Source organism: Labrus mixtus, chromosome 5 (genome assembly GCF_963584025.1).
Source record: "Labrus mixtus chromosome 5, fLabMix1.1, whole genome shotgun sequence".
Taxonomy (NCBI): Eukaryota; Metazoa; Chordata; class Actinopteri; order Labriformes; family Labridae; genus Labrus; species Labrus mixtus.
Window position 1 is genome coordinate 31,639,987 of NC_083616.1, and position 27,761 is coordinate 31,667,747.

The following is a 27,761-nucleotide window of genomic DNA, read 5'->3' on the forward strand; positions in this document are numbered from 1 at the left end:
ACCTTCAGTTGGAATGGGTGTCCTTTCCTGTCTGAACGATACCCAGGTACCAGAAACCTGCATCATCAGATGAAACAGCTTTTATTGTTATTTTGACAGATACACACTGTGTGGTGTAACAGGATGTATAGGGTACATATTGCTTGGTTATGGACCAACGGCTACCACCAGGGTTTACGTGGTTTAGTCTATCTGAATGAGCAACAACGTCGTCCCAGGAGTAGCATGGTTGAGGACAGACCTAATTAAAATTTGTAATTACTACTGTGCTCTCCAATGTGGTGATTCTGTTAATTGTATCCAGCCATAGCCAGAAAGTAGGTGTTGTGCCTTAGGTCACTATGACCTGTTTGGGCTGAGGAGTGACGCTGCGCTTTTTACATCCGTTCTGAGTAAAATTATGTATGTGGACCTGGAGGGGTCCGCGAGATGTAGGTGTCAGGTGTAAACTTACATCAAGGGTCAAGTCAGTGAAGTTGGTAGTCTGCTCGGGCTGTGAAACATGAGTCTGTATGTTGAACCAGATAACGGGAAACATAATCAACATTGTAAAAATTAACAGAATAAATACAGTTCCCCGAAGGCCACATAGACCAGGTTGTCGATAGGGATGCCACCGACGTCTCTGCTCCATGGTGTCTGTTGTCGTCTCCTGTGTTGCTTGTTCTTCTGTTATGGCCTATCTGGGGTGGAGAGGTTACGAGCACTTCACCCTGTTTTTTCTTATCTAACAGTGTGTGTGTGTGCAAATGTAATGTTGCAATGTTATTTCTAAGCTGAGGGGCGGTTACCATGTCACCCTCTTTTAGGCGCTCATCAGAGGGCCTTTTCTACCTTTTGATTTGCCTACTGTTTTCTCTTTTCCACCAGAGCTGAGGTCCGCTCAGATCTGTCGTCCGCTGCTCCTGCTGGTGCATTGACTTTCCTGCAATGGCTTGCGTGTACCCAAGTTGCTTGTTCAGCGACCTTCAAAGCTGTGTGTGCTGGAGCACCAGCATGAAACCAAAACAAACTGCTGTTTGGCAACACCTCCGCTTTTCTGAAGCCTCCACTCTCATCCAGAGACACACCTCCAACCCCTCTCCACTCACGTGGAGGAGTTATGAATTAGAATGCACCATTAAGCAAGTGATGGACAAAATTGTCCTTTGCTCAAGTTGCAATTGCATGTGTCCTGCATTGTTGTGTTAGCATGCAAATGTTAACACACTTTGGTTAGCGTGTAGCTTCATATTGCACATAAATTGACACAGAATGACTGAGATCTAAACACACTTAAGTGACATCAAAATAATCAGTGAGTCTGTTCTTCTTCTTTTCTCTAGTCCTGGACTAAAACAGCTTTTATACACAAGGCCATCCTGTCCATAACTCAGACAACAGTACAGCAGGCGGGACTCATGCTTCTCACTCATTGTAGACAGTCATGACTCAGAGACACATTTACACAGGATATACTTGATTTCTGCTGTATTTATGTGTTAAAAGTCACACATGCCTCCTTTAAAGATTTAAACATGACTTAAAATGATGCAAACAAGAACAAGCTATACTTCTCTCTGACAGTGTGTTATTATCACTTATCCAAATTCAAACATATGTTAATAGTTGATCAGGGCTTAAAAAGTAATTTTTCAACAAAGGAAGCTTGTACTGTATGTAACATGCCTCTTAATGTGCCTTTTTTTTAAACATAATCTTTATTTAAGTAGAGGACCAGAGCTCTTATTTCATTCTGAATAATTGAAATGTTGTGACTTGTTTTACCTTCTCATGATCTGTAACTGCCGTAAGGTGCAGAACGGGGCTGAATGACCACATGCAGACTCTCCGCTTCGTTAAACAAGACTGCTCACGCCTCATTTTAAGAGGAACAACATCTTAAAATACACAGACGAGCACTTGTTAAACATTTGCCACGATGTTGTTATTAACCCTGTTACACAACAAGTTACAGTGAAACCTGCAAAGTTGGTCAGAAAATGCTGAATGAAATGTAAGCACAACTAAATATTTATGAGAAATTACAATTTTCTTTAAAATTTCAAGACAGAAATATCTGTTTTCTCATCTTCTTGTTTTATTCAATAACATATAAAAAAATGTTTTGCCTAGTTTTAGCAGATTTAAAGTTGATATTTCATATCAATGTTGATTTTTATAAGCATTTTTAAATCATAATTCTGCCGTGTTTAACATTTTGTGTAATAAAACAATACTTTTGAACCTATTTTTCTGTCATTGAATAACTTATCAAATACAGTATTTCTATAGTTTGGTCACGTCCTCATAGAGCCACTGGGGGGCAGCGGAGCAGCATTAACAATAAATACATGAAAGGAGAAGTGAAATTAAACTACATTACTCTCTGACCTAATATTTAAAAAAACTTTTCAGCCCATCAAATAATCAGACAGTTTTTAATCAGCTTGGAAGTTTAATAAGAACTACCAGAACCCCCCCCCCCCAAAAAAAAAAAAAAAATGTAGGGATGTATTGGAAGTATAAAGTGGAAGAAGTTAAGTACAAAAAACTCTAAATTTAGCTTTTTTATGCTTTCTGCTACTCGCAAGTAAACTATCTATAGATTTTCTCAATTTCTTCAATGTTTTTTGATTTTATGATGTTGTAGGTTTTTCCTCCAATTCCACTTTCTAACAATTTGTACAGCGAGAAAGAATATTTAACTGTACTGTGTGTCTCTCCACCCTGCATATCTCTAACTGAGACCTGCCTTCATCTGTCAAAATGTGCAGCAACACAAGGTTAGTAACGGGAACAAGACCTTAAATTGGGATGGGCTTTTATTTGAAGTTTTACGGTTCATCAAATATGGACGGTGGCCTTGCTTTGTGCACATGCTGCCGCCTTGGTCAAAAGTTGAAATAATTGCATCATTTTTGAGTGATTTGAATATTGTTCTTTGTTATTACAAGTTCTGTTTTTATGGCTGAGGCTGTGTTTGGTTTGGAGGACACATTTCACAGCTGGAACAGAAATGTAAGACTGTGAAAACTCTTGTGTTTTGTCTCTTTTTCTTAATTTGACACTTTCTTTAAGTGAGGCAACTCCAGAGAACCTTTCTGTTTCTTTTTCTCTGCTCTTCAAAACACTTTTTAAAAATCTATGCTTTACATTTCATGACAACTTAGAGCATCATTAACAGATTTGTTTAGTTTCAAGCTGCTTCTAATCATCATCATGTTCTGATTGTATTTAATTTGTCAAACCACTTTTCATGCACTGACATCTCTTTCCTTATCCATCATTTTATTTTTGAGTACAATCTTCACAGCGAATACGCACAAAGAAAAATGATTAGAGGGATTTAGATTTCCACACTGCTGAGAGGCAGGTTGAACTCCTCTGACCGAAGTTTGTCTCTATGCTAAAGGTGAGATCAGGTCGAGGCTTTGTGATGATCACTGATGTCTCAGTATCTTCAGGAGACACACACACACTAATGTCCATGACCAGGATGCCCCCACACTCTCTGCCAGACACACACACACACACACACACACACACACACACACACACACACACACACACACACATCCACATACACACACACACACACACCCTCAGTCTGGCAGCAGGAGACGAATACACAAAGGTTGTCAAGTGGATCACATGCATATATGTCTGATGTCGGAGTATGAGAGGACACAGAAGGAGGAATTAAAAAAAAGAAGCACACAAACACATTGTGAAATTCTATTTCTCGAGGGGGCTGAATAAAACTTTTAAAGATTACTTTGTGGTTTTCTTGGTTTTTAAAGAGATACATTATTCACTGGGTGTAATTAAAGTCAGATCCTGGACTCTGGGCTGCTGGTGTTATTGAAGAGCTTGAGCTGCCCTCTAGTGGTTTTGTTTAGGAGACAGTCAGTAAACAGAATGATTAAATGTGCATGTGTAAATACTTTGATGAAGGAGGGGGGAAGTGGAAAATAAAAATGTAAAGAGACATAAAAACATGACTTGCCTGTTTTCTCATTGTTCAAAAATGGCCGACCAGTTTATTGTTTCACTTATTTCTTCTTTGAGACTTTTTAGTGATGCTAAATACAACATGTGTTCCCTACTGTTTCATTGAAAATAATTAGAGACCGCTCCAAATGTCCTTAAAATCCACGCCATGACATGGTATGATACGATATGAGCAGGCCCGGTTCATACATTTAAAATAAGGGTGCAATGCAAACTTTTGCACCCTCATATTAAACGTCTGCACCCTCAATTGAATGGAAGGAAAAAAAAAACGAGTTAAAACATTAATAATATAAAAAAAAAAAAAAAAAAAAGTAATCAAAACTTGCAAATGACAACAGTGACTCAGATCGTGTTCACTACATCCATGATCGGATGGTCATGACAGGTGCACATGACCTGTCTGTTCAGCTGGGACCACATGATGGACTCATAACACCTACACTACTTTTCCTTTGCTGTTGCCGATCACTGTAGCTGCACCACCTTTAATCTCAGATACACTCGAAGTCATTTTGTTCTAAACGGGAATGGAAATGAATCCTGAGATATCTATAATAATATAATAATAATACTTTAATTGTAGGGCACTTTTCAAGACAGATGCACAAAGTGCTTTGCAGAATATGACAGTACAGCAATCTTAATACACTGCACATCTGACACTGTGGTCAGCAGCATCGGAGCACCACAGGGGACTGTGCTCTCTCCTGTCTTGTTCACCCTGTATACCTCTGACTTCCAGTATAAGTCTGAGCTCTGCCACATGCAGAAATACTCGGATGACACTGTGATAGTTGGTTGTGTCAGGGATGGACAGGAGGAGGAGTACAGGAGCCTGGTAGGGGACTTTGTGACGTGGTGCAGGTCGAACCATCGGCAGCTGAACACCTCCAAGACTAAGGAGATGGTGGTGGCCTTCCGAAGGAACAAGTCCTTCTGCTGCAGATGTTTTACCAGTCCGTGGTGGCCAGTGTCCTCTTCTATGCTGTGGTGTGCTGGGGAGGAAGCAGCAAGAAGAGGGACGCAGCCAGTGGCGCCGCTAGGAACTCCGGGCCCCATGAAAAGATATCACATTAGGCCCCTACCACGGCCTAAATTTACCTGGAAAATTTCTACTACCGTACCTCCATTACACAAATGACCCATAAAAACTTTGAACAACTATGCTTTGTTTTACACCCTGAAAAAGAATATAGAATAGAATAGAATTACTTTATTGATCCCAAACTGTGAAATTGTGGCGTTACAGCAGCAGGTTGTCCAAACACACAATATGAGTAAAAAACACAATATTAGCAAATCTAAACACAATATAATATTAAATACAAAGTAAATAAGCACTAAAAATATCAAAACTAAGAATGTCAATATATACAACCAGGATTTAACTAAACATTACTAGTCTTAAATAGGAAGATTAAATATGGAAGATTAAATGTAAATGTGCAAAAACAGAGTTGTAAATGGACAGTATTGACATAAGTTAAAGTGCAGGAGTGTAGACATATTATCAGCAGAAACTATTCAATATAACGGAGAGTAGACAGACAAATGAAGTGAACATGAGTGCAGGGATAATTTGTAAATTTAACATGTGCAGAACAGATGACAGTATGGAGAGACAGATATTATCATGATGACAGTTCTCTGCTCGCATGAGGTGAGCTGTTGTACAGAGTTATGTCCTTCGGTAATAAAGACTTCTTGTATCTGTCCTTGTGACAGCGGAGTTGGATCAGTCTGTTGGAGAAGCTGCTCCGCTGTTTGTCCAGTAGGGTGTGCAGAGGGTGATCAGGATTATCCATAATGGATAACAGTTTGTTCAGAGTCCTCCTCTCTGTCACCACTACAAAAGAGTCCAGCTTGCAGCCTGTCACAGAGCAGGCCTTCTTAATGAGTTTGTCCAGTCTCTTAGTGTCACCAGCTCCAATGCTGCTCCCCCAGCAGACCACAGCAGAGAACAGTGCGCTGGCCACAACAGACTAATAGAAGATCTCCAACATCTTGCTGCACACGTTGAAGGATTTCAGCTTCCTCAGAAAGTAGAGTCGGCTCATCCCCTTCTTGTACACAGCCTGAGTGTTGGCCTTCCAGTTCAGTTTGTTGTCTATGTTGACACCCAGGTACTTGTACTCCTCCACCACAGACACATCCTCTCCCATGATGCACAGCGGTGGTGGCTCTGTCCTCTTCCTTCTGAAGTCGATCACCATCTACCAGGTCTTATCCACGTTCAGAATCAGGTGATTTCTTCCTTTCCACTCCACAAAGTTATCCACCAGCTTTCTGTACTCCCCCTCTTGCCCATCACTTATACACCCCACCACCGCAGAGTCATCAGAAAACTTCTGCAAGTGGCATGACCTGGAGGTGTACTGAAAGTCAGAGGTGTACAAGGTGAAAAGGAAAGGAGACAGCACAGTCCCCTGTGGAACTCCTGTACTACTCTCCACCATTCCAGACTGAACACTGCCAAGTCGGACAAACTGTGGTCTGTCTGTCAGGTAGTCAGTAATCCAGGAGTGACGAGTCCACACTCATCAACCGCAGCTTCTCTTCCAGCAGTTGTGGCTGGATGGTGTTGAATGCACTGGAGAAATCAAAAAAGGTGATTCTCACAGTGCAGCCGTTTCCCTCCAGATGTGAGTGAGCTCGCTGCAGCAGGTAAATGATGGCATCGTCCACTCCCAGGTGTGGCTGGTAGGCAAATTGTAAAGGAAGATAAATAATCACTGTAATATTTCCTCATAGTTTAAAAATAATTAAAACTTTGTAATATTTGCACCTTTCAAACAGTTGAAGCATTTCCAGCAGCATTATTTTACTTATTAACTTGCTTTAGTTAATGACCCAAAGGCTTTTATTGTCTAAAGTGATCTTATTGGTTAGCTTATTGAATTAAAAATTCTACTGGCATGAATGATAAATTGTAAACATACAATAAATCTGAATTAGATTCCACCACACTTGTCAGCATGACTTTAATATGAGGCTGTAATAGTTCTTCTCAGTTCTGACTTCACTTCTTCTTACACTGCATTATCATTTGTCTCACCTGACGTTAAAAATATTGTTTTTTGGGCTGAAGTAGCGGACTCAGTTTTTATGATAGCGCGACAACATTGATATCATACGAATTGACAGTTTACAAAGAATCTGTTCTAAATATCGCTCCAAAGTGGACTCTTTTTTACCGCGATGTAATATTTTTTACAAAATAGGGTCATATGAAGTCGTATCTATGAAGGGGATTCATATGATGGATTTATGCATAACACACAAATATGATCCAAACGATATTCTTGGCTGAATTCCTCTATCAACTGGTTTAATCTGCAGCCTGCCACATCTCTCACTCACTTGACTCGACTGACCGCCGTCAGATCAATCCAGGCGAGAGGTGTAGGGGCGGACTAAACCATTCTGCGCATTCAGAAGGGGGGAGAGGGGCCTTTGAGACAGACTCCACATTTTTCCAACAAGGAATTCTGAATGTTTGTTTATTTATTCAGACAATTTTAGTGATCTTATTGAGGTTATAACTTGGAGAAAAAAGCGAAATAAGAAATACTTTTTTATTTCAGGCCCAAGAAGGGCCCCCCTCCCCACTGGGGCCCTGGGTAGTCAGTCCCACTTTTCCCCCCACTGCGACGCCCCTGGATGCAGCACGGCTGGACAGACTGGTGAGGAAGACTGGCTCTATGGTGGGCGCAGAGCTGGACTCTCTAGTGACGGTGGCAGAGAGAAGGACCCTGAACAGAATGCTCTCCATCATGGACAACACCCACCACCCTCTGCACAGCACCTTCAGCAGGCAGAGGAGTGTGTTCAGTGGCAGACTGCTGTCACAATCCTGTTCCACGGACAGACTTAAGAACTCTTTTGTCCCCCTGGCCATACGTCTGTACGTCATCTCAGAGAGAACACCTCACGGTTATGGCAGGGGGAAAGCACACAGTGACTCTTGGACTAAATCTTCCATTTTCCATTTCCCATCTGCACAGCTGTCCCAAGAGTCAGCCTCTAGTTAGACACTTTAATGCTAACCTCACAATTATTTAAATCGCACCTTTAATGTTTGCACTGACTGTTATTTAATGTCTGTTTTTTGATCATTTTCCTTTTTAAACATTACTGTACATATATAAACAGCACAGCTTCAGAAGGTCAACCAGGGAGAGGATCGAGAGGGACAGGACATTTAAACTATTCCTACCATCGATCATCATGGGGAATGTCAGGTTCACTCGCCAACAAAGCAGACGAACTTACAGTTTTAGTAAACAGTCAGCATGTCTACAGGGAGTGCAGCTTGCTTTGCTTCACGGAGACATGGCTACATGGGAATATACTGGACAGTCTCATCGATCTGACCGGCTTCACGCTGGTACGAGCGGATCAGGGGAGACAGAGCGATAAGAAGAGAGGAGGAGGTCTTGCTGTCTTTGTTAACTCCAAATGGTGTAATCCAAGACATGTAACAGTTAAGGACGTTGTCTGTACTCCTGACGTTGAACTGTTGGTGGTAGGATTAAGACCGTACTCTCTGCCATGGGAGTTCTCACACGCCATTGCTGTTGCTGTTTGCATTCCACCATCAGCTGCCTCAGCCAGCGCGAATGACGTCATCCGCAACGTGATCGCAGGACTACAAACCCAGCATCCCAGCGCCCTCATATTGATTACTGGAATAATCCTGGATCTCCTTTATGCCAACGTGGGAGGAGCATATAGTTCTTTTTCCCTCCCCCCTGGGGGAATCAGACCATAACCTGATCCACCTTGAGACCACCAACAGGCCACTAGTGAAACAGCAGGTGGCCAGCATAAGGACTGTGAAGGTTTGGTCTAAGGACACAGAGGAGGGAGGCCCTGCAGGAATGTTTCAATGTCACAGACTGGGAACTCTTTATGGAGGTCTATGGCGATGACATTGAAAGCCTTTCTCATTGCATAACAGATTACATCCGCTTCTGTGAGGACACTATTGTACCAACCAAAAAAGTGCTTTCCAAACAATAAACCATGGATCAGTAAAGAGATTGAAGGTCTTCTCGACATCAAACAGAGGGCCTTCATGGCTTCAAGATCGTGAGGAGCTCAGGGCTGTCCAAAATGAGTTAAAGGCTTTATATGTGATTTTTCACACTTAAATGTCATATAAATCAAGTATATCCTCTGAAAATAACTCTGTGAGTCATGACTGTCTACAATGGGTGTAACACCCGAGTCCCACTGTCTGTGATGCTTTCAGAGTTTTCAGAGTCCTATCTTCAGTTTGTTTACATCGCCCGGACGGCCGGCTGACTCCTCCCCTCGTGTATAAAAGTTGTTTAATTGAGGGACTAGAGAAAAGAAGAATAACATACTGTACTCACTGCTTAACTGTGTTTCTAGATCACGCTCATTTCAGGTAAATTTACATGCAGTGTGAAGATACGAGCAGAATAAAGATCACTAGCATTAGCATGCTAACACAACAATGCAGCGCGGGTTGTTTTGGTTTCATGCTGGTGCTCAAGGGCGACATCTGCTGGATCAAAAAATCGCATATAAAGCCTTTAAAGAAGAAGCTGAGAGAGGCTAAGAACAACTACAAAAAGAAGATTGAGGCCAAGATAGGACAGAATAACACAAAGGAGGTGTGGAATGGCATGAAGCAGATGACGGGCTGCAGCAAGCCTGCATCCAGAGTTGAAGGAGACACAGAATGAACTTAACCTATTTTTCAATAGGTTGAACACAACCTCCACCCCAGTGAGCTCAAATAAACCCTTTTCACACATACAGAAACACGGAGGGACTTTAGTGTATATGTGAACACAAACAGCAGAATTTTTCGTGCAGATTTTACCCTGCGTCAGGTGTGAACACGGACAGATTTCGATTGGCTGTGACTGACACTTGAAATCTGCTTTGATAGTTACTTTGTAGATTCAGATGAACCAGGTCCATTTTGATTTTGATTTTCATTCATTTCAAAGAGCGTCCCATTGATTGACTAACGATGTAAATGATCATTCACTGTGAAACTGTCGACAGTTTTTAGACAATTAAATAAAACGTGTTAAACAAAGAAGTTTATCGATCACTGAAGATCATTTAAAAAGGACGATGGTCAATAATAACTCAAGTTTTTGTCTTTTTTTAATGACAGTCTGAAAGTCTTCTCTTGATTGACAACTGAGGTTTCAACATGAAGACGATCTCTGCTGCTTCTGATCACACACACACTTTTATTTGTTCTCATGAATCTTAAAATAATGAACTCAAACTTTCTTCAGGGAGAAATGGAGGGTGTGCCCTTTGATCACCTGCCAGATGTGGTATTTCCTGGTCTCAGTAGGACTCTGACTCTGTCTCGTTCTGACGCAGATCTGTTCTCCGTGGTAAGAGAAGGTAAGAGACACTTTTCACTGTTTTTAAGACTCTCTGTTTGATTTAAGTGTCAAAAGAGCTGTAAGCTAACAGTTAGCCACCAGGTTCATTAGCTGCTCTGACTATAGTAGAAGTGCAGGGAACACAATGACTCTCAGTTAGCATGCAGGCTATGCTAACCATGCTAACATGCTAACAGTACAGTTTTACACAGCAGAGGGAGGGTGTGGAGTCTGTCCTCATCAGTTAGGACTAAAAATAATCACTCCATCAGCTCAACTGGTTCCACAGCTTCTCTGAAACTGGACGGTTGCCAAGCAACACAAACACTCCTCTGCAAGTCAAGTCAAGTCAAGTCAAGTCATATTTATTATAAAGCACATTTAAAAACAGCTACAGCTGACCAAAGTGCTGTACATTAAAAAAGAAAAAACAACTTGAGATCACAATGTCCACAAGAGAGAAATATATATATATGTATACATATATACATATATAAAGAAAGAATATATAAAGAAAGCAACAAAGGAACCTGAAAGAAACGGTCTATTCAGGACCAGAGGACTCAAATGCTAAAATATAAAAGTATGTCTTGAGACAGGACTTAAAAGAGTCAACAGAGGGTGCAGACCTGATGGAATGAGGGAGGCTGTTCCACAGTTTAGGGGCTTTTACTGAAAAGGCCTGATCTCCCTTTAGCTTGAGCCGTGAGCGGGGAACAGCCAGGAGGCCCATGTCTGATGATCTCAGGCGCCTAGATGAGGTGTACAGCCTGAGGAGGTTGGTAATATAAAGGGGGGCCAGGCCATTCAGGGCTTTAAAAACAAACAACACAATCTTAAAATCGATTCTGAATCGTATTGGGAGCCAATGAAGGGACGCTAGGACAGGACTGATATGCTCTCTCTTCTTGGTTCCAGTCAGCAGCCTTGCTGCAGCATTTTGGATCAGCAATTGCAGTAGTCAAGCCGGGATGAAATGAGCGCATGGGTTACTGTCTGTAAGTCACTGAATGAGAGGATAGGTTTTAGCTTGGAAATTGTACGGAGCTGAAAGAAACTGGATATGACAACTGTATTTACCTACAGATCAAATGTAAAGCCTGAGTCGAAGATATGTGGCTAATGTGGCTGTTTAAGTGACCTAAGCTGTTGGCGACCTGTTTGATGATGTCGGGGGGGCCAAAAAGAACAGCTTCAGTTTTTGACTCATTTAATTGTAGGATGTTATGGGCCATCCAGTGTTTTATGCCTTCAAGGCATTGTATAAGAGAGGTGAGTTCTGCTAGATTGTTTGGTTTGACCGGTAGATAAAGCTGAGTGTCATCTGTGTAGAAGTGGTATGAGAGGTTGTGCTTCTGGATAATTTGACCCAATGGGAGCATGTATAGTGAAAATAGTAGAGGGCCTAGGATGGATCCCTGTGGTATCCTACAGCTCAGACCAGATTGGGAGGATGTGGCGTTAGGTAAGTTTACAGAGAAGGTTCTGTTGTTCAGGTATGATGTAAACCAAGTCAGGGCTGTGCCCCCAACACCAACCCAATGCTGCAGGCGATTAATTAAAATTGTGTGGTCGACAGTGTCAAATGCTGCAGTAAGGTCCAGTAATATCAGGAAAGCACAGTTTCCAGAGTCCATTGTAAGCAGAAGGTCATTGTGGATTTTGAGAAGTGCAGATTCTGTGCTATGGGCTGCTCTGAAACCTGATTGAAATTTGTCTAAAATACTATTATGATGAAGGTAGGGTAGCAATTTCTCCAGAATAACCTTTTCTGGCACCTTAGAAAGGAAGGGTAGTTTTGAGATGGGTCTGTAGTTGGAAAGTGGTATGGGGTCCAGGTTTTTTTTTTTTTTAACAAGGGCTGCACTGTAGCATGTTTAAATGAGGGAGGAACAGCACCAGTTGACATAGAGCTGTTTATAATGGAGAGGATAAAAGGGCCGGTAATATCAAAGGAATCTTTGAGGAGCTTGGTAGGTACACTGGGGCAGGTGGCAGATTTCATTTTAAAAACCGTCTCTTTGAGTGAGGTTAAGGTGATAGGCTCAAAACAGTTTAACTGGGCAGAGCAGTTGAAGGGTGGGGAGGCTGAGATGTGCCTGGTAGGGGCTGAGATATTTTTTCTAATGCCAGCAACTTTTTCAGTGAAGAACTTTAGGAAGTCTTCTGCTCTACTAAGGGGAGTGTCTAGAGAGGATCTAGGGGGGTGGGGGCAGGTGAGATAGTTTATAATATTGAATAGGACTTTAGGATTATGGTGATCTTCGCTGCCTTGACTGCAGTTTGGTAGCTGATCAGCCGCTCTTTAAGGATGTCATGTGAGATTTGAAGCTTATCCTGCTTCCACTTGCGTTCAGCTTGTCTGCAGCTCCTCCTTAGGGCTCTAGTGGATTCAGTAAGCCAAGGCTGTGATTTAGGCTTTGGTTTTTTTTATCTTGAGAGGAGCAATATGGTTGAGAATTGAGGAGCAGGTAGCATTAAATAATTGAATGTGATCCTCAGTGCAGAGTTCAGTAGGAATATTTTCAACGGACAGAGTATCTTGAGCAGCTAAGGAAGCAGCTGAGAATAAACTGGCAGTGGAAGAGTTAATGTAACGAGAGTAACGCATGGGGAGGAGACCATTTGATGACAGGTCAGAGAGAGACACATTAAAAATAATGGCACTGTGATCTGAAAGACAAGGGTCCATTATTTCCAAATTGTTAACAGGAAGACAACAAGACAAGACCAAGTCCAAAGTGTGGCCATGTTTATGAGTGGGACCTGAGACATGCTGTGCAAAATTAAATGATTCAATCAGGTTTAAACATTCACCGACAAGTGGTTTTGACGGACAACATACATGGATATTAAAATCACCCAGTATTAAAATTCTTTCAAATGATGGCACAATTTGCGATAAGAGGTCTGCAAACTCAGTGATAAAATGTTTATCTGATTTCGGAGGACGATATATTATGATGATAAGAAGAGCGTTTGCTGTACCCACTTTAGTGAACTGAGCTTCAAACTGGAAAAGGAACCCAGAGCAAGGCAATAACAATCAAACTTGTTTTTAAACACTGCTGCCAGACCCCCGCCCCGTCCGGAGGGTCGTAGCATGTTAAAGAAGGAACATTCATTTGGAGAAAGCTCAATAAGTGGACTTACATCATTGGAGTTCAGCCAAGTTTCAGTCACCAGAAGGAAATCTAGGCCCTGGGATGTGAAAAAGTCGTTAAGAATAAAAGTCTTATTTAGCACTTATCTGGCATTTATCAGAGCCAGTTTAATTGGGGCCGCATTACTGACGTGCGCTAGTGGCGTCCATGGCAGAGAGCGGAGGTTACTAGAGTTTACACCGCTGCGACGTTCAGTGGCAGATCGGGATTTTGAGCATCTGTGATATCGGAAAGACATTTTTACTGGAATATTGAAAGTGCTAGAAGCCTCGAAAGGTCCAAGTCCTGTAGTTGAATGAATTTTCGACGTAGAGCTCTGCAGAAGGGGACAGCTGATCTCTGCTGCACCCACAGCAGAGATCAGCATAGACCTTATTATGCAGCTCTATAAGTAGAATTACTGCAACGAAATCACAGTGTGTGATTCTAGTAGATAGATTTATAAAGACAAACTCTGTCTGCTGTAGTTATTCTCTATGATCAGCTCTTATTGAATGTCTCCTTCCAGTCAGACAGCTGTGTCAGATTGATCTAACCAATGGGGATTCTTCAGTCTGTTGGGCCCCTTCACAGGGGATTCCTCCAACCATTCATCACCAATATGTGATCAATAATCTGACACCTACAAAAAAGTGCACTATATAAACATTTATCTTCAAAGTTCACAGAAGCATTATTTCCAACATAAAGAACATCTCTCCCCAATAGTTAAGACTAGACTCGCAGCATTCGGTCATTTACTGTTAAATTTCATCTTCACTATCTGCTCCACCACTGCTCCTCTGTTTTCACTCTCAGATGGATAATTCATGTTCCTTTTCCTTCAGTGACTTTAGTCGATAAACTTTTCACAGGAATAAATCATGTGTCTCTTAGCAGAGCGATGAGAGTGAGTGCTGTCAGATGGGGCCCCCTTAGGACCCAATCACACAGAGACGCAACTTGCCTCAAAAAAACACCTGAACGCAGCTGAGGAAAGAACAGCTGGGAGCGCCTGTGGAGTAGGGCTGCGTGTGCATACGGGCGACCAAATGAAATATGTTTGCTCCAAGAGGAGGAGGGGAAAATGTCATAAAAAGTGGAGGTCAAACCTACTTGATTTGATTAGCTACTTTGAGTGACATTGATCGCTGAGACTCTGCTTCTTGATCAAAAAAGTTGAAAATGTTTAAACTTTTATGCTTACCCAAAAACTGTTAGAAAAATGTGTCTTGCAGCAGCAAAGAAGAGCGCCCAGCAATCGCGCTGGACCATAGGATAACCATGGTTTTGCTGGTGCTGTTTTCCCTTTTTGAAGGTGAACCAGGTAGATGTGATGTGTGTAGACTGACAGTGAGGTGATGATGATGATGATGATGATGATGATGATGATGATGATGTTGGGGTTGTATCAAGTCAACTTTGGTTATATTCTTTAATAATTATATTTAATTATTATTAATATAAATAACAATATCATTAAACTATGTGTAATCAACTTGGGGACACCACCCTGAAACCAGGGAAATATAACTAAAATATCACTAAAATCAGTCTCAAATGAGTTACTTAATTACTAATATTACTAATATTAATAACTATATTTAATAAATTGAAGGTGTGAAATCCATACACAAAGTCCTCGCACCCAGCTTATATCACAATGCAAATACACCAGTAATCACAAACAACTGCTCTCTTAAATTATAACAGGATTTATTTAATCACAGCAACATCAATCCAAAACCAATGAACTTAATCAAACAAATAACTATTACAAACTAATCTAAGCAAACAAACATTATCAAGCAAAACTTGTGAATGAGGTCTAAAAGTGTAGTTGTGTGTGTGTGTGTGTGTGTGTGTGTGTGTGTGTGTGTGTGTGTGTGTGTGTGTGTGTGTGTGTGTGTGTGTGTGTGCATGTGGGTGTGTGGATGAGAGAGAGAGAGGAGGGACAGAGAAAACAAGATGGTGGAGAGAGACAATGCATCATGCGGCTTCGTGACATGGGGACAAAATGGTGGACGACAAAGGAAGCCATGTGGTTACCTTTTGAAATAGTTTGAGCTCTCTGAGCTGAGTTCAGTAACCGTTACTTAAACACCAGAAAGCCAGTGGCCGGACTTTGATTCAACGGCGGGTACACTGGTCTTTCTGATTGTGAAAGCCGTTGACTGAAGGTAAACTAACATAGCATTACATACATAGACAAACACAGCGGTTCGTCACAATAAAACAAATGCAGCAGCTTACAAATGATAATAAAGAGAATGTGACGTGTCGTCAACAATGATGCATAATTATCAGTGGTTATAAAAGAAACATAACTATTTCTGAAACTATTTCTGCCCAGACCAAAGCTCTTACTTGGGGTAACTCCTGGTGATCGTTGCAAAGTTGGTTAGATCATCACTCTGTTGAATATTAAATCAACAGATTCAGGCAGGTTTCTTTCGTGGCAGATGTAGGAGGAGGGTAGCGCTGCTCTGTGGTCTTCTGGTTGCAGGAGCCGAGTTTTTCATGTGTCCTTGTGGATTCAGGGATTAGTGGGCTTTTCTTCAGCGCTCCAGTCCAGTTGGGTTCAATGACGCCTTACGAAAAATCAAAGGAAAGAAACTCTTGTTTTTGCTCGAACCTGATAGCATCTGATTGCGCCCAAAACTCCTAAAAATATGCCGTGGAAGTAGTCAGCTGAATCCTCTGATGCTTGAATTCAGCATGTGAAGAGCTACCTAGACTGAACAACCTCAGCTCTGGAGTTTAACCTATGTAAGCCAAGATGAGGAAAGGGTTTGTCACCTCGAATACTGGAGTCCATCATGTGGAGCGGTTATCCTTTGGTGTCGGCAGACAACACTTGAAGAGAAAGAAGCAATGCGATGCGATTGCTTTTAAAGACTGGAACTGCCTGTAGGTTAACCTCAGGCCTCCTCCAATGAGGATAGAGAATTCAGACAGCCCCCTACACCCCCACTTTTCACATCTATTTGTTAGTTGCTGTTGGGGGGTGCTGGGCTAAGACTCCTTTGTATAGTTTCCTCCAAAACAACTCTTCTCAGGCTTGAGAACTGCGATACAGGCCTGAGTCCTTTGTCCAGCACACATGCCTGAGGCCCAACAATGATGATGATGAAGGTGAACCAGGTAGATGTGATGTTTGTAGACTGACAGTGAGGTGATGATGATGATGACGATGAAGATGATGATGGTGGTGATGATGATGGTGATGATGATGATGATGATGATGATGATGATGATAATGATGATGATGCTGAATCAGCAGCTTCTTCTCTTTGTTTCCTCAACAGCTGAAGATCTTTGACTGGATGTGACTTCAGCAGCTGAACTCCATCAGTGTTGTTGTAGTGACAGAGTGCAGCTCTCCCAGCAGGGGGCGCTCTGCTATGGATCAGTGTGAGGACACAGAGGAGGGAGTCCCTCCCTCTAAAAACTCTCTGAGTGAGGAACATGAAGCTCTGAGGTGAGGATCTCTAACTGTCCATGACTCCATGTCACAGCTCAACACTCACATCACTCCACCTTCATCATCATCATCATCATCATCATCATCATCATCACTGTCATCATCATCATCATCATCATCATCATTTTCTCATCTGCTGCTCACAGTAACTAATAATGTTGTTTTTTTGAATCAGGATGCAGGAACAGAGACCAGACTCTCCTGGACCCAGCTGTGTGTCCATGAAGAGTGACCGGTCTATAGGTCACCTTCTTGACTTTAAAGATGGACGTCCTGCTGATGGAAGGTAAGAATAAAAAAATGAAGTAAATGTTCTGACTCTGTTGTTTGAAGACTCATATCTTAGCTCAGAGTTTCATTATATATATCCTGTTGTTTTCTTGTGTAATATGTCCTGTCACAGAGTTCAACAGGAGAGCTCCAACGTTCACAGAGATCAATCAGACCAGCAGAATCCAACAGACCTGGACTCCATCTTTATGGTGTGTTCAACACACTGTTAATTAATATACTACCATTACAATAATTTAATTCTAAGTTATTGTTCTGTTTAGACCAGCTGACCTTCAGACTGACAGATGAAACACATGTTGAGTTCTACCAGTTTATATTAAATATCCAGTGTCTCCTTCTGTTCCAGCTGCTGGAGGAGAACATCATCACCTTTGTGAAGAACAAGCTGAAGAGAGTCCAGAGGGTTCTGAGTCCAGATTACCCAGAATGCTTAGAGAGTCAGAGTGAGGATGAAGAGCAGGGGAGAAACTGTATAGAGGCATTTTTGAAGATCACTCTTCACTTCCTGAGGAGAATGAAGCAGGAGGAGCTGGCTGACTGTCTGCAGAGCAGTAAGAATATTTTAACAGACTTAGTATTTTAGAAAAATGACAAAGAGGTTTAAAGTTCAAAACTCAGATAGTCATGTCATCTATATCAGGATCTGTTCAATGATTTCAGTTCTTTCTTTTTTCAGGAACAGTCGCTGCAGAGTGCCGGCGTAAACTCAAATCTAACCTGAAGGAGAAGTTCCAGTGTGTGTTTGAGGGGATTGCTAAAGCAGGAAACCCAACCCTTCTGAACCAGATCTACACAGAGCTCTACATCACAGAGGGAGGGACTGGAGAGGTCAATGATGAACATGAGGTCAGACAGATTGAAACAGCATCCAGGAAACCACACAGACCAGAAACAACCATCAGACAAGAAGACATCTTTAAAGTCTCACCTGGAAGAGATGAACCAATCAGAAGAGTGATGACAAAGGGAGTGGCTGGCATCGGGAAAACAGTCTTAACACAGAAGTTCACTCTGGACTGGGCTGAAGACAAAGACAACCAGGACATACACTTCACATTTCCATTCACTTTCAGAGAGCTGAATGTGCTGAAGAAGAAAAAGTTCAGCCTGTTGGAACTTGTTCATCACTTCTTTCCTGAAACCAAAGAAGCAGGAATCTGCAGGTTTGAAGAGTTCCAGGTTGTGTTCATCTTTGACGGTCTGGATGAGTGTCGACTTCCTCTAGACTTTAAAATCACCGAGACCCTGACTAATGTCACAGAGTCCACCTCAGTGGATGTGCTGCTGACAAACCTCATCAGGGGGAAACTGCTTCCCTCTGCTCACCTCTGGATAACTACACGACCTGCAGCAGCCAATCAGATCCCTCCTGAGTGTGTTGACATAGTGACAGAGGTCAGAGGGTTCACTGACCCACAGAAGGAGGAGTACTTCAGGAAGAGGTTCAGAGATGAGGAGCAGGCCAGCAGAATCATCTCCCACATCAAGACATCCAGAAGCCTCCACATCATGTGCCACATCCCAGTCTTCTGCTGGATCACTGCTACAGTTCTGGATGATGTGCTGAAGACCAGAGAGGGAGGAGAGCTGCCCAAGACCCTGACTGAGATGTACATCCACTTCCTGGTGGTTCATTCCAAACTGAAGAACATCAAGTATGATGGAGGAGCTGAGACAGATCCACACTGGAGTCCAGAGAGCAGGAAGATGATTGAGTCTCTGGGAAAACTGGCTTTTGAGCAGCTGCAGAAAGGAAACCTGATCTTCTATGACTCAGACCTGACAGAGTGTGACATTGATATCAGAGCAGCCTCAGTGTACTCAGGAGTGTTCACACAGATCTTTAAAGAGGAGAGAGGACTGTACCAGGACAAGGTGTTCTGCTTCATCCATCTGAGTGTTCAGGAGTTTCTGGCTGCTCTTCATGTCCATCTGACCTTCATCAACTCTGGAGTCAATCTGATGTCAGAAGAACAAACAACATCCTGGTGGTCTAAAGTATTCAGAGAAAAACCTGACCCAACACCTTTATATCAGAGTGCTGTGGACCAGGCCTTACAGAGTCCTAATGGACACCTGGACTTGTTCCTCCGCTTCCTCCTCGGTCTTTCTCTAGAGACCAATCAGAATCTCATACGAGGTCTGCTGACACACACAGGAAGTGGCTCAAAGACCAATCAGGAAACAGTCAAGTACATCAAGGAGAAGATCAGTGAGGATCTGTCTGCAGAGAAAAGCATCAATCTGTTCCACTGTCTGAATGAACTGAATAATCGTTCTCTAGTGGAGGAGATCCAACAGTCCCTGAGATCAGGACGTCTCTCCACAGATAAACTGTCTCCTGCTCAGTGGTCAGCTCTGGTCTTCATCTTACTGTCATCAGAAAAAGATCTGGACGTGTTTGACCTGAAGAAATACTCTGCTTCAGAGGGGGCTCTTCTGAGGCTGCTGCCTGTGATCAAAGCTTCAAACAAAGCTCTGTACGTGCTCACATAACTATCCAGGTTAAATGTAGTTCTCTTCATTCACAAATAACAACTATAGTTTGTAATTGATTCGTGTACTTCTGAATCCTCTTCAGGCTGAGTGGCTGTAACCTCTCAGAGAGAAGCTGTGAAGCGCTGTCCTCAGTCCTCAGCTCCCAGTCCTCTAGTCTGAGAGAGCTGGACCTGAGCAACAACAACCTCCATGATTCAGGAGTGAAGCTGCTGTGTAGTGGACTAAAGAGTCCTCTCTGTAGACTGGACACTCTCAGGTTAGTGTGCATCTGATCCAGATTATTCCTCTAAGATCATGTTTTCTTGATGAATCATTTATTAAATGGGCCTTGGTGGTGGTTTAAAGTTTTCCTGTATGTTTCCACATTAAAGCTGTAAAGCTCTGAGCTCGTTCTATAGCTCTCAGTCTTTTAGTCTGAGGAAGCTGGACTGGAATAAAGAAAGTTAAATATGAAGTTCTTTCCCCACCAACAAACAAACCATGGATAGTGTTTGGAACACAAAGAACTAAATAATCTTTTTTTCAGATGAAACAGTTCAGAACTGTTTCTACATCACTGCTGATGTCAAAGCAGTCTGTGTGTTTATCTCATGCTCTGTCTTACCATCACTATTTGTCACCAGAGTAAATATATTAATATTGATTAGTATCAGATTATGAAGTCAATTCTGTTCAGCTGCATGGTTATGACAGGATGTTACTGGTAAAACAGTGAAGAATGGACCAATGGATGTTAAGCATATTGTGTGTGTGTGTGTGTGTGTGTGTGTGTGTGTGTGTGTGTGTGTGTGTGTGTGTGTGTGTGTGTGCGTGTGTGTAGTCTGTCAAACTGTCTGATCATAGGAGAAGGTTGTACGTCTCTGGTCTCAGCTCTAAGCTCCTCCCCCCTGCGAGATCTAGACCTGAGCTACAATCATCCAGGAGAACGAGGAGAGAAGCTGCTGTCTGCTCGACTGGAGGATCCACACTGCAGACTGGAGACACTGAGGTACAGACAGACACACAGAAGCTGTCTCACTGTTTCTGAATGATGAACTCTGCTTCTTGTCTGATGCTGGATTTAAATGAAGATGTATGAAATAGATTCTGATCTGGTTTCTTCCTCCAGGTTGGACCATAGTGGACTGCACAGACTGAAGCCTGGTCTGAGGAAGTGTGAGTGTGTTTTCATTTCTCTTCATCAGAACACAGCAGCACATGTTGGAGTGTAGAAGAGTAAATGCTCTTGAACAATCAGACAGAGACTATGGCTTGTGAATCAAGGATCTGTTTATGTCTCTCCGAGCAGTTCTTTTATAACATCCCAATCATCCTTTTATGGGCAATCAACACACTGAGCAATTACAACATGTGTGCTATATAAAGACCATTTCCTAGAAGTTTCCTGGACAGACAACTGGCCTCTTAACAGTAAAGAGTGTGTGAGTATGTGTGTATGTGTGTCTTTTGTATCAGAACATGATCTTATGAAATTCAGAGGTTAGATAACTATTGGTGTTATTACTGTTGCTGTCCAGATTGTATGTTTCTGTTATGCTTCAACCTTTCAACATAATCCCCCCTTTGGGGGTTAACAAACCCACAATTAATAACAGATCAACACATCATTATTACAATAGTCATCAATAACCATTAATCAATATAAGTAAGAGCGAAAAACCTGGACCTGCTCCTTTACCTGGAAAATTCCCCTACGACCTCCAAAAAATATATATTTATCTTTAGGGCGATCACTCCATGAAAATTGCAATGTTGTTACAGACCCACGGCGATCTTGAACTAGTCCTTTACTTCAAAGTCCAGTTCTCTGCTGTTATTTGAAAGACAAACCAGAACTTACTGTTCCATCGTCAGCTATTCACTGTCCGAGTCTGTGATGTACCCCGGGTAGGGATACAGGTCTGGCTGTCTGTTTACCATCTGTACCATTTGGCTCTCTTCCATCTTTTCAGTTGCCATCACAGTCATCTGTCGAAGGAGAGCAAGAGTAAATCCATGTCTCAGAATAGATATGATGCAACAATTCAATACGGAAATTATGATTATGAGTCAAATTCGCTCCCCAATGTCCGAACTTCAAAGTTTAGCCATAGCCTGAGTGAAACTTCCACATTTAGCAGTGTTTTGTAAGGCAGATTCCACACAACCTTTTACCTGACCATCCAGCTGTAATGGAATCAACTTTCTCTACATTTCCTATTTTATTGAATGTTATGATAGCTCTCCATATGTCTGCATTTGGTGCACTAATTTTAAGGATTAAGTTAGCTTGTTATCTGTTGTTGCATTATACTCATCTGATTCATGTCTTTTGTCCCCCCTCGGGGGTGGTTTCTCATTCAGCTGCGGCTCCTGCACATAGATCATCAGAAGTCCCCACACCAGACCATTCATCAGCATCATTCACAAGTGGATTGCTGGCATTTTATTTTTAGTTCCTTGGTGCAGTCGTTCAAATTATGCTAGGTAGTGCTTTCCTCCACCTGTACAGTCGTAGATGTTGCTCAAACATCTTGTAGGGAACCCTTGGTCTCAGCTCGTGCCACTTTAGCCTGAGGACCTTAATGTACACCTCGTCCGCTGGCACCACCTGACACTTTGTCACAGAACTGGAGTCAGGCACCCTGGTCTTATCCTGCCAAAAGGTTGTCCTATCTATGGAATTTAATTTGTTTTTATAATTCCATTTGCAATTACTAAAGTGGGGGCACAAGCATGGGTTGACCCGTACAAGCGCTGTTAAATGCACTGATGCAATAGTTTTATTGGTTTGCATGCGATTTCATAACTTATTATTACTGCAAGAAGTCATGCATTCACCCTGTTAATCTTTGTGCACAAGTTTTGTTAAGTTTAGTGTTGATTCTTTGATCATTGATTTTTTAATTTTTAAAATCAGTTTGACAGTGTTCCTTTGGTCCAATGGCTAAATTGATCAATTAGAATCAATTGTAACGATTTATTGTAATGACATAGTCACAGTGATCTACACTGTTCCATTTGGGTATTACAAATTTAGAAATGCCTCAGGTGCATCCAATAGACCTTCATGTGATCTCCACAGACCACTCTCATCTTTGGAGGTCCCCCTTTGTTACCAGATGGTAAGCTCACTAAAACCTTCATTTTGTTGCATGAAAAAGATTTCTTCAGGAGTAGTTGTTTTCAACTCATGTTGTTTTCAAACTGTTCCAAACAAATGCTAAACTCTGTAGACATAAGCAAAATCAGTGTTTTTTAGAAACTTTTGTGTTTTAAAGACATTTTACAAGCTCTAGTTAAAGCTTTCAACGTAGCTACATTCACATCAGATCTCAACCTGGTGTATTTTATTGCTATTTGTGACACATTTTTGAGGTTTGCCTACAAAACTGAATGGCATTGCCTCTGCTGAATTTTGATTTTGATTTCTGTTTGTAAATCCGCTCTGTACTCTTGTGCTTTGTATATATAATGACTGGATGCCCCATGGAAATGGTGAAAGTTTTTTGCACATGTAGAAGACAGCGGCCAAACCCTGATTACAAGGTGGCCATCCCGGGACTACATTGTCCAACATTGTACTACAAAATGCAATTATTTGTTTTTTGCAGTTTTTAAAAGTAAAAAGTAACTTGTTTAAAATGTACTGTAAGTAAAAGTTACTTAGTTACTTTTTTTAACAATACATTTCTCGTGTGTCGTGAAAAAAGGACGAGAGGATTTTAATCTCAAAGTTTTTTAAATTAAAGGCCAATCTTTACTAATATTTATCTTTTCAGATAAACATTTTATTTTCTACCCCATTGACAAAAACAAAATATACATAATGATGAATAAATAATCAAGGATTATATGTTCAAGTAATCAGCTGTTTTATGAAGGGAAATGTTTAAAGGCTTTATATGTGATTTTTTGATCCAGCAGATGTCGCCCTTGAGCACCAGCATGAAACCAAAACAACTTGCGCTGCATTGTTGTGTTAGCATGCTAATGCTAGTGATCTTTATTATGCTCGTATCTTCACACTGCATGTAAATTTACCTGAAATGAGCGTGATCTAGAAACACAGTTAAGCAGTGAGTACAGTATGTTATTCTTCTTTTCTCTAGTCCCTCAATTAAACAACTTTTATACATGAGGGGAGGAGTCAGCCGGCCGTCCTGACGATGTAAACAAACTGAAGATAGGACTCTGAAAACTCTGAAAACATCACAGACAGTGGGACTCGGGTGTTACACCCATTGTAGACAGTCATGACTCACAGAGTTATTTTCAGAGGATATACTTGATTTATATTATATTTAAGTGTGAAAAATCACATATAAAGACTTTAAACTACTTAAGAAAATACTAAAAGGATCTTTGTCTCAATCACAAACAGTGTAAAGAGTATTTTAGTGTTTTTAGTTTTATTATTCTGAGGCTGGTTAGTCTCAAATGCAGCCTCAAAGGCTGATTTAGCTGCAACTAAATTTGAGATGAAAGATAATCCATTTATTGTTTTAAAATGAGCCTTTATGAGTTTAAATATTAGATGTTTTAGTCTCTGTTTGTTTACCTCTTAGCTACTGAAGCTTCTAACTGAGTCTGATTGGTTTTAAGTATTTATTTTCACACATCTGCGATGTGTTAAGTTGCAGCAGCTTTTAACACCCAACTTCCTCATACGTCTGCTTCAAAATAAAAGCACATCACAGAGATAGCAATTAGGGACTTTTATTGTGAAAAACTTTCGGAAGTAAATGTGTTCAACGCTCGGAGCTTTCGCGGAGCTGCAGCGGCGATTGTAGTCGTGAACGCTGCAGTGAGAAAAAGCATCCTCAGCCACTTCTCTGCCAAGAGTAAAAACCACAGCCAACTTATTTTAATCATCTTGGACTGAAGACAACGAGACATCAGTTTATAAACACCTTCAGCAGGTAGACCCGCTCTAGAGGAGGAGCTTATCCACTCTGCACTAACTGAAGTGGCACCGAGCCAAGAAAAGAGTCTGTCTGTCTGTCTCTCTCTCTCTCTCTGTCTGTCTCTCTGTCTCTCTCTCTCTTTCGCTCTCTCTGTCTCTCTCTGTCTCTCTCTCTCTCTGTCTCTCTCTCTCTCTCTCTGTCTCTGTCTGTCTCTCTCTCTCTGTCTGTCTGTCTCTCTCTCTCTCCCTCTCTCTCTCTGTCTCTCTCTCTCTCTCTTTCTCTCTCTCTCTGTCTCTCTCTCTCTGTCTGTCTGTCTCTCGCTCTGTCTCTCTCTGTCTGTCTGTCTCTCTGTCTCTCTCTCTCTGTCTGTCTGTCTCTCTCTGTCTCTGTCTGTCTCTCTCTTTCTCTCTCTCTCTCTGTCTCTCTCTCTTTCGCTCTCTCTGTCTCTCTCTCTCTCACTCTGTCTCTCTCTCTGTCTGTCTCTCGTCGCCCCGGTGCGATGAAGGAAAATCATTCATAGCAGGCTCATTTTTTTACTCAGTAACGGATGTGATTTAAAACGTAGCGAATTACAAAACTTAAGAGAAAACCTACTGAAGTAAAAGTAAATGTACAGATTTCAAAAACGACTTAAAAAGTAGTAAGTACAGAAAAAAACTACTCAATTACAGTAACGCGAGTAAATGTAATTTGTTACTTTCAGGGCCGTCACAGGGGGGTGCGAGGCCCTGTGCGAACTTGAAATGCGAGGCCCTGTGTGAACTTGAAATGCGAGGCCCTGTGTGAACTTGAAATGCGAGGCCCTGTGCGAACTTGAAATGCGAGGCCCTGTGTGAACTTGAAATGCGAGGCCCTGTGTGAACTTGAAATGCGAGGCCCTGTGCGAACTTGAAATGCGAGGCCCTGTGTGAACTTGAAATGCGAGGCCCTGCTCTTTGTCACGGACGCGCAATTGCACATGAATAACAGTCACACGGACACAGCTATTCTAGTTTTTTGTCAACAGCTACTCGCGACTTTCTAGCAACTTTTTCTGGTATTATTGGAGACTTTTTTGGTGTAAGAAACTGATGTGAAAGCACATCTGAACACGGGCGGCAGTAGCTAAGTCAGTAGGGACTTGGGTTGGGGACCAGAGAGTCACTGGTTCGAGTCCCAGTGTGGACTGAATATGGAAGTTGGTCTGGTAGCTGGAGAGGTGACAGATCACCTCCTGAGCACTGCCAAGGTGCCCTTGAGCAAGGCACCGAACCCCCCCCAACAAAACGCCCACTGTGGCCCGTCACTCTGACATCTCTCCCTTAGTGCATGTCCATAGGATCCTGTTTGTGTGCATGTGTGTATATACTTCAGCCTATGTGTGTGTGTTGCATGACTACAGAGTGTAAAAACTGAAATTTATTATTTATCAATAAAGGTAAATCTTAATCTTGTATTGCTCTGCAGTTACTGTCCTCAACGACCAGCGGGTGCTGCCGTGAGCCCCTCCCCCCTCCAAAAGCACTCACAGGCTGTCAGTGTAGCCTCGCGCAGCAGACCCAGCTGCAGTCAGAGAGGAGACCCACTCCAGACTGCAACCAATGCAATAAGCTTTAGTTTTGTATTTATTTGCTTTGATTACATTGTTTAAGTTGAGAAGTACATTTACAATAAAAGTGCGCTATACACTACTTTTTAATTCATTATTGGATTTTGCTAATAACAATGCGATTAATCGCGATTAATCACAGGAACTCATGCGATTAACACGATTAAAACTTTTAATCGTTGCCCAGCCCTAATAAAAGTATTTATTTTAAATTACACTGACACCTTTTAGTTTACTAAGCCAACAGTTTTTTGAATGCCCTTTGAGCACATAATAAACCTAATCACATCTGGGACAGTGTAGTTTCAGAACTATTAATATTTCCCTCTGTCGATATAAGAACTTCAATGGCATTTTTTATGGCTTTGGCCCGTTTAGAATTACTAGCAAAAGGCTGTCTGTTTTTTCCTAGTTGCAGTGATGTTTACGTTCGCGTGGTGCCTTTTCAAGTGCTTTAATAAGTTGGACGTGTTGCCTGCGACGTACCCGATGTCCGCTGAACAACGACGGCCCACTACTCTCGTCTTGTCAACGTCTCTTTGTCCATTATTGTGGGAATGGGGAGGGAGGTGTTCATCCTATCATGCTGCAGGTCAGTGACGTGCGGCGAGGTTCGTGGCTGGTGAGGCACTGACTTTTTCAGAGTCAGATTTACAAATATATGAACCCATTTATAGAGTAGCTTAAATTCACCATTCAATTGGCAGCTTGCACATTGACTACTGGTTGTGTTTCATATCTCATATCAGCATTATTTACACACACATAGAGGGAAGGTGCATATTTGGCAAAGGAAGAACGTTACATTTATAGCGCCTCAGAAATGTTTTTTCCATTGCAATTCCACAATTCATACTCATTCAATAAAAATAAAAGTAGGCATATACTGCGGTGTATTCATGGTCTTACCTTTACTTGTAAACAAAGTCCTTTTGCCTATCCTTCTGGACTAAATTATCTGTGACTTTGTTGTAAAAGTCCTCCTTACCTTCTTTTAGTTTTAAAAGTCTTCCATTATTTATCACTTCACGTTTTGATTGAAAGTCCAGTTTTGAGAAATCTTTAAGCTTAGATATAAAATCTTCCTTTTCCATTTTTGCAATCAGAGCCAAATTTTTTATATAAAAAATCTGCATAGAAGAGGAGCAACCATCAAACCAAGCATAAACTCGCCCCCTTCAGGTGAGGCAGCTGCCTCACTTCATGCTTTTTCAGTGCGGTTTTATGTCAGATTAGACTAAATATGTTAAAAACACACGTGAAATACATTACTTATTCTATGGAAAGTGAGGACGTATAATAGAAGTGTCTACAAACATTACATTGGTGACAAACAGTAAGAAAGCAAAAGGCATACGCTCGACCCAGTTTGTGAGGGATTGCGCAATCTGGGATGAGGCACAACTCGTCGCTGCCTCACCTCGCATCGGAGCCGGCCGGAAATATGCGAACTCGGATCAGTCCTGTACCGAAACGGTCCGGTCCGAGTAC

At 41.8% G+C, this 27,761-nt stretch overlaps 2 protein-coding genes across 12 annotated transcripts in view; one reads left to right on the forward strand and one right to left on the reverse strand.

Moving 5' to 3' along the window:
• The window catches only part of LOC132974903 (NLR family CARD domain-containing protein 3-like), an 86,512-nt gene that overhangs the window by 56,364 nt on the left and 2,387 nt on the right, over positions 1-27,761 (forward strand). For 3 of the 9 annotated variants that reach the window (XM_061039232.1, XM_061039236.1, XM_061039239.1), the window contains 7 exons: positions 17,179-17,289; positions 17,407-17,485; positions 17,644-17,848; positions 17,974-19,777; positions 19,879-20,052; positions 20,617-20,784; positions 20,905-20,951. The exons of 2 other annotated variants lie outside the window; for them this stretch is intronic. In XM_061039232.1, the coding sequence (XP_060895215.1) occupies positions 17,179-17,289; positions 17,407-17,485; positions 17,644-17,848; positions 17,974-19,777; positions 19,879-20,052; positions 20,617-20,784; positions 20,905-20,951 (2,588 nt within the window). Of the gene's footprint in view, positions 1-16,799; positions 17,001-17,178; positions 17,290-17,406; positions 17,486-17,643; positions 17,849-17,973; positions 19,778-19,878; positions 20,446-20,616; positions 20,785-20,904; positions 20,952-27,761 lie in introns of those variants that run through there. 4 more of the 9 variants (XM_061039238.1, XM_061039242.1, XM_061039240.1 and 1 more) reach the window with 4 other exon arrangements.
• LOC132974898 (NACHT, LRR and PYD domains-containing protein 3-like) overlaps positions 1-27,761 on the reverse strand; it is a 184,150-nt gene that overhangs the window by 42,008 nt on the left and 114,381 nt on the right. The window lies entirely within an intron of this gene.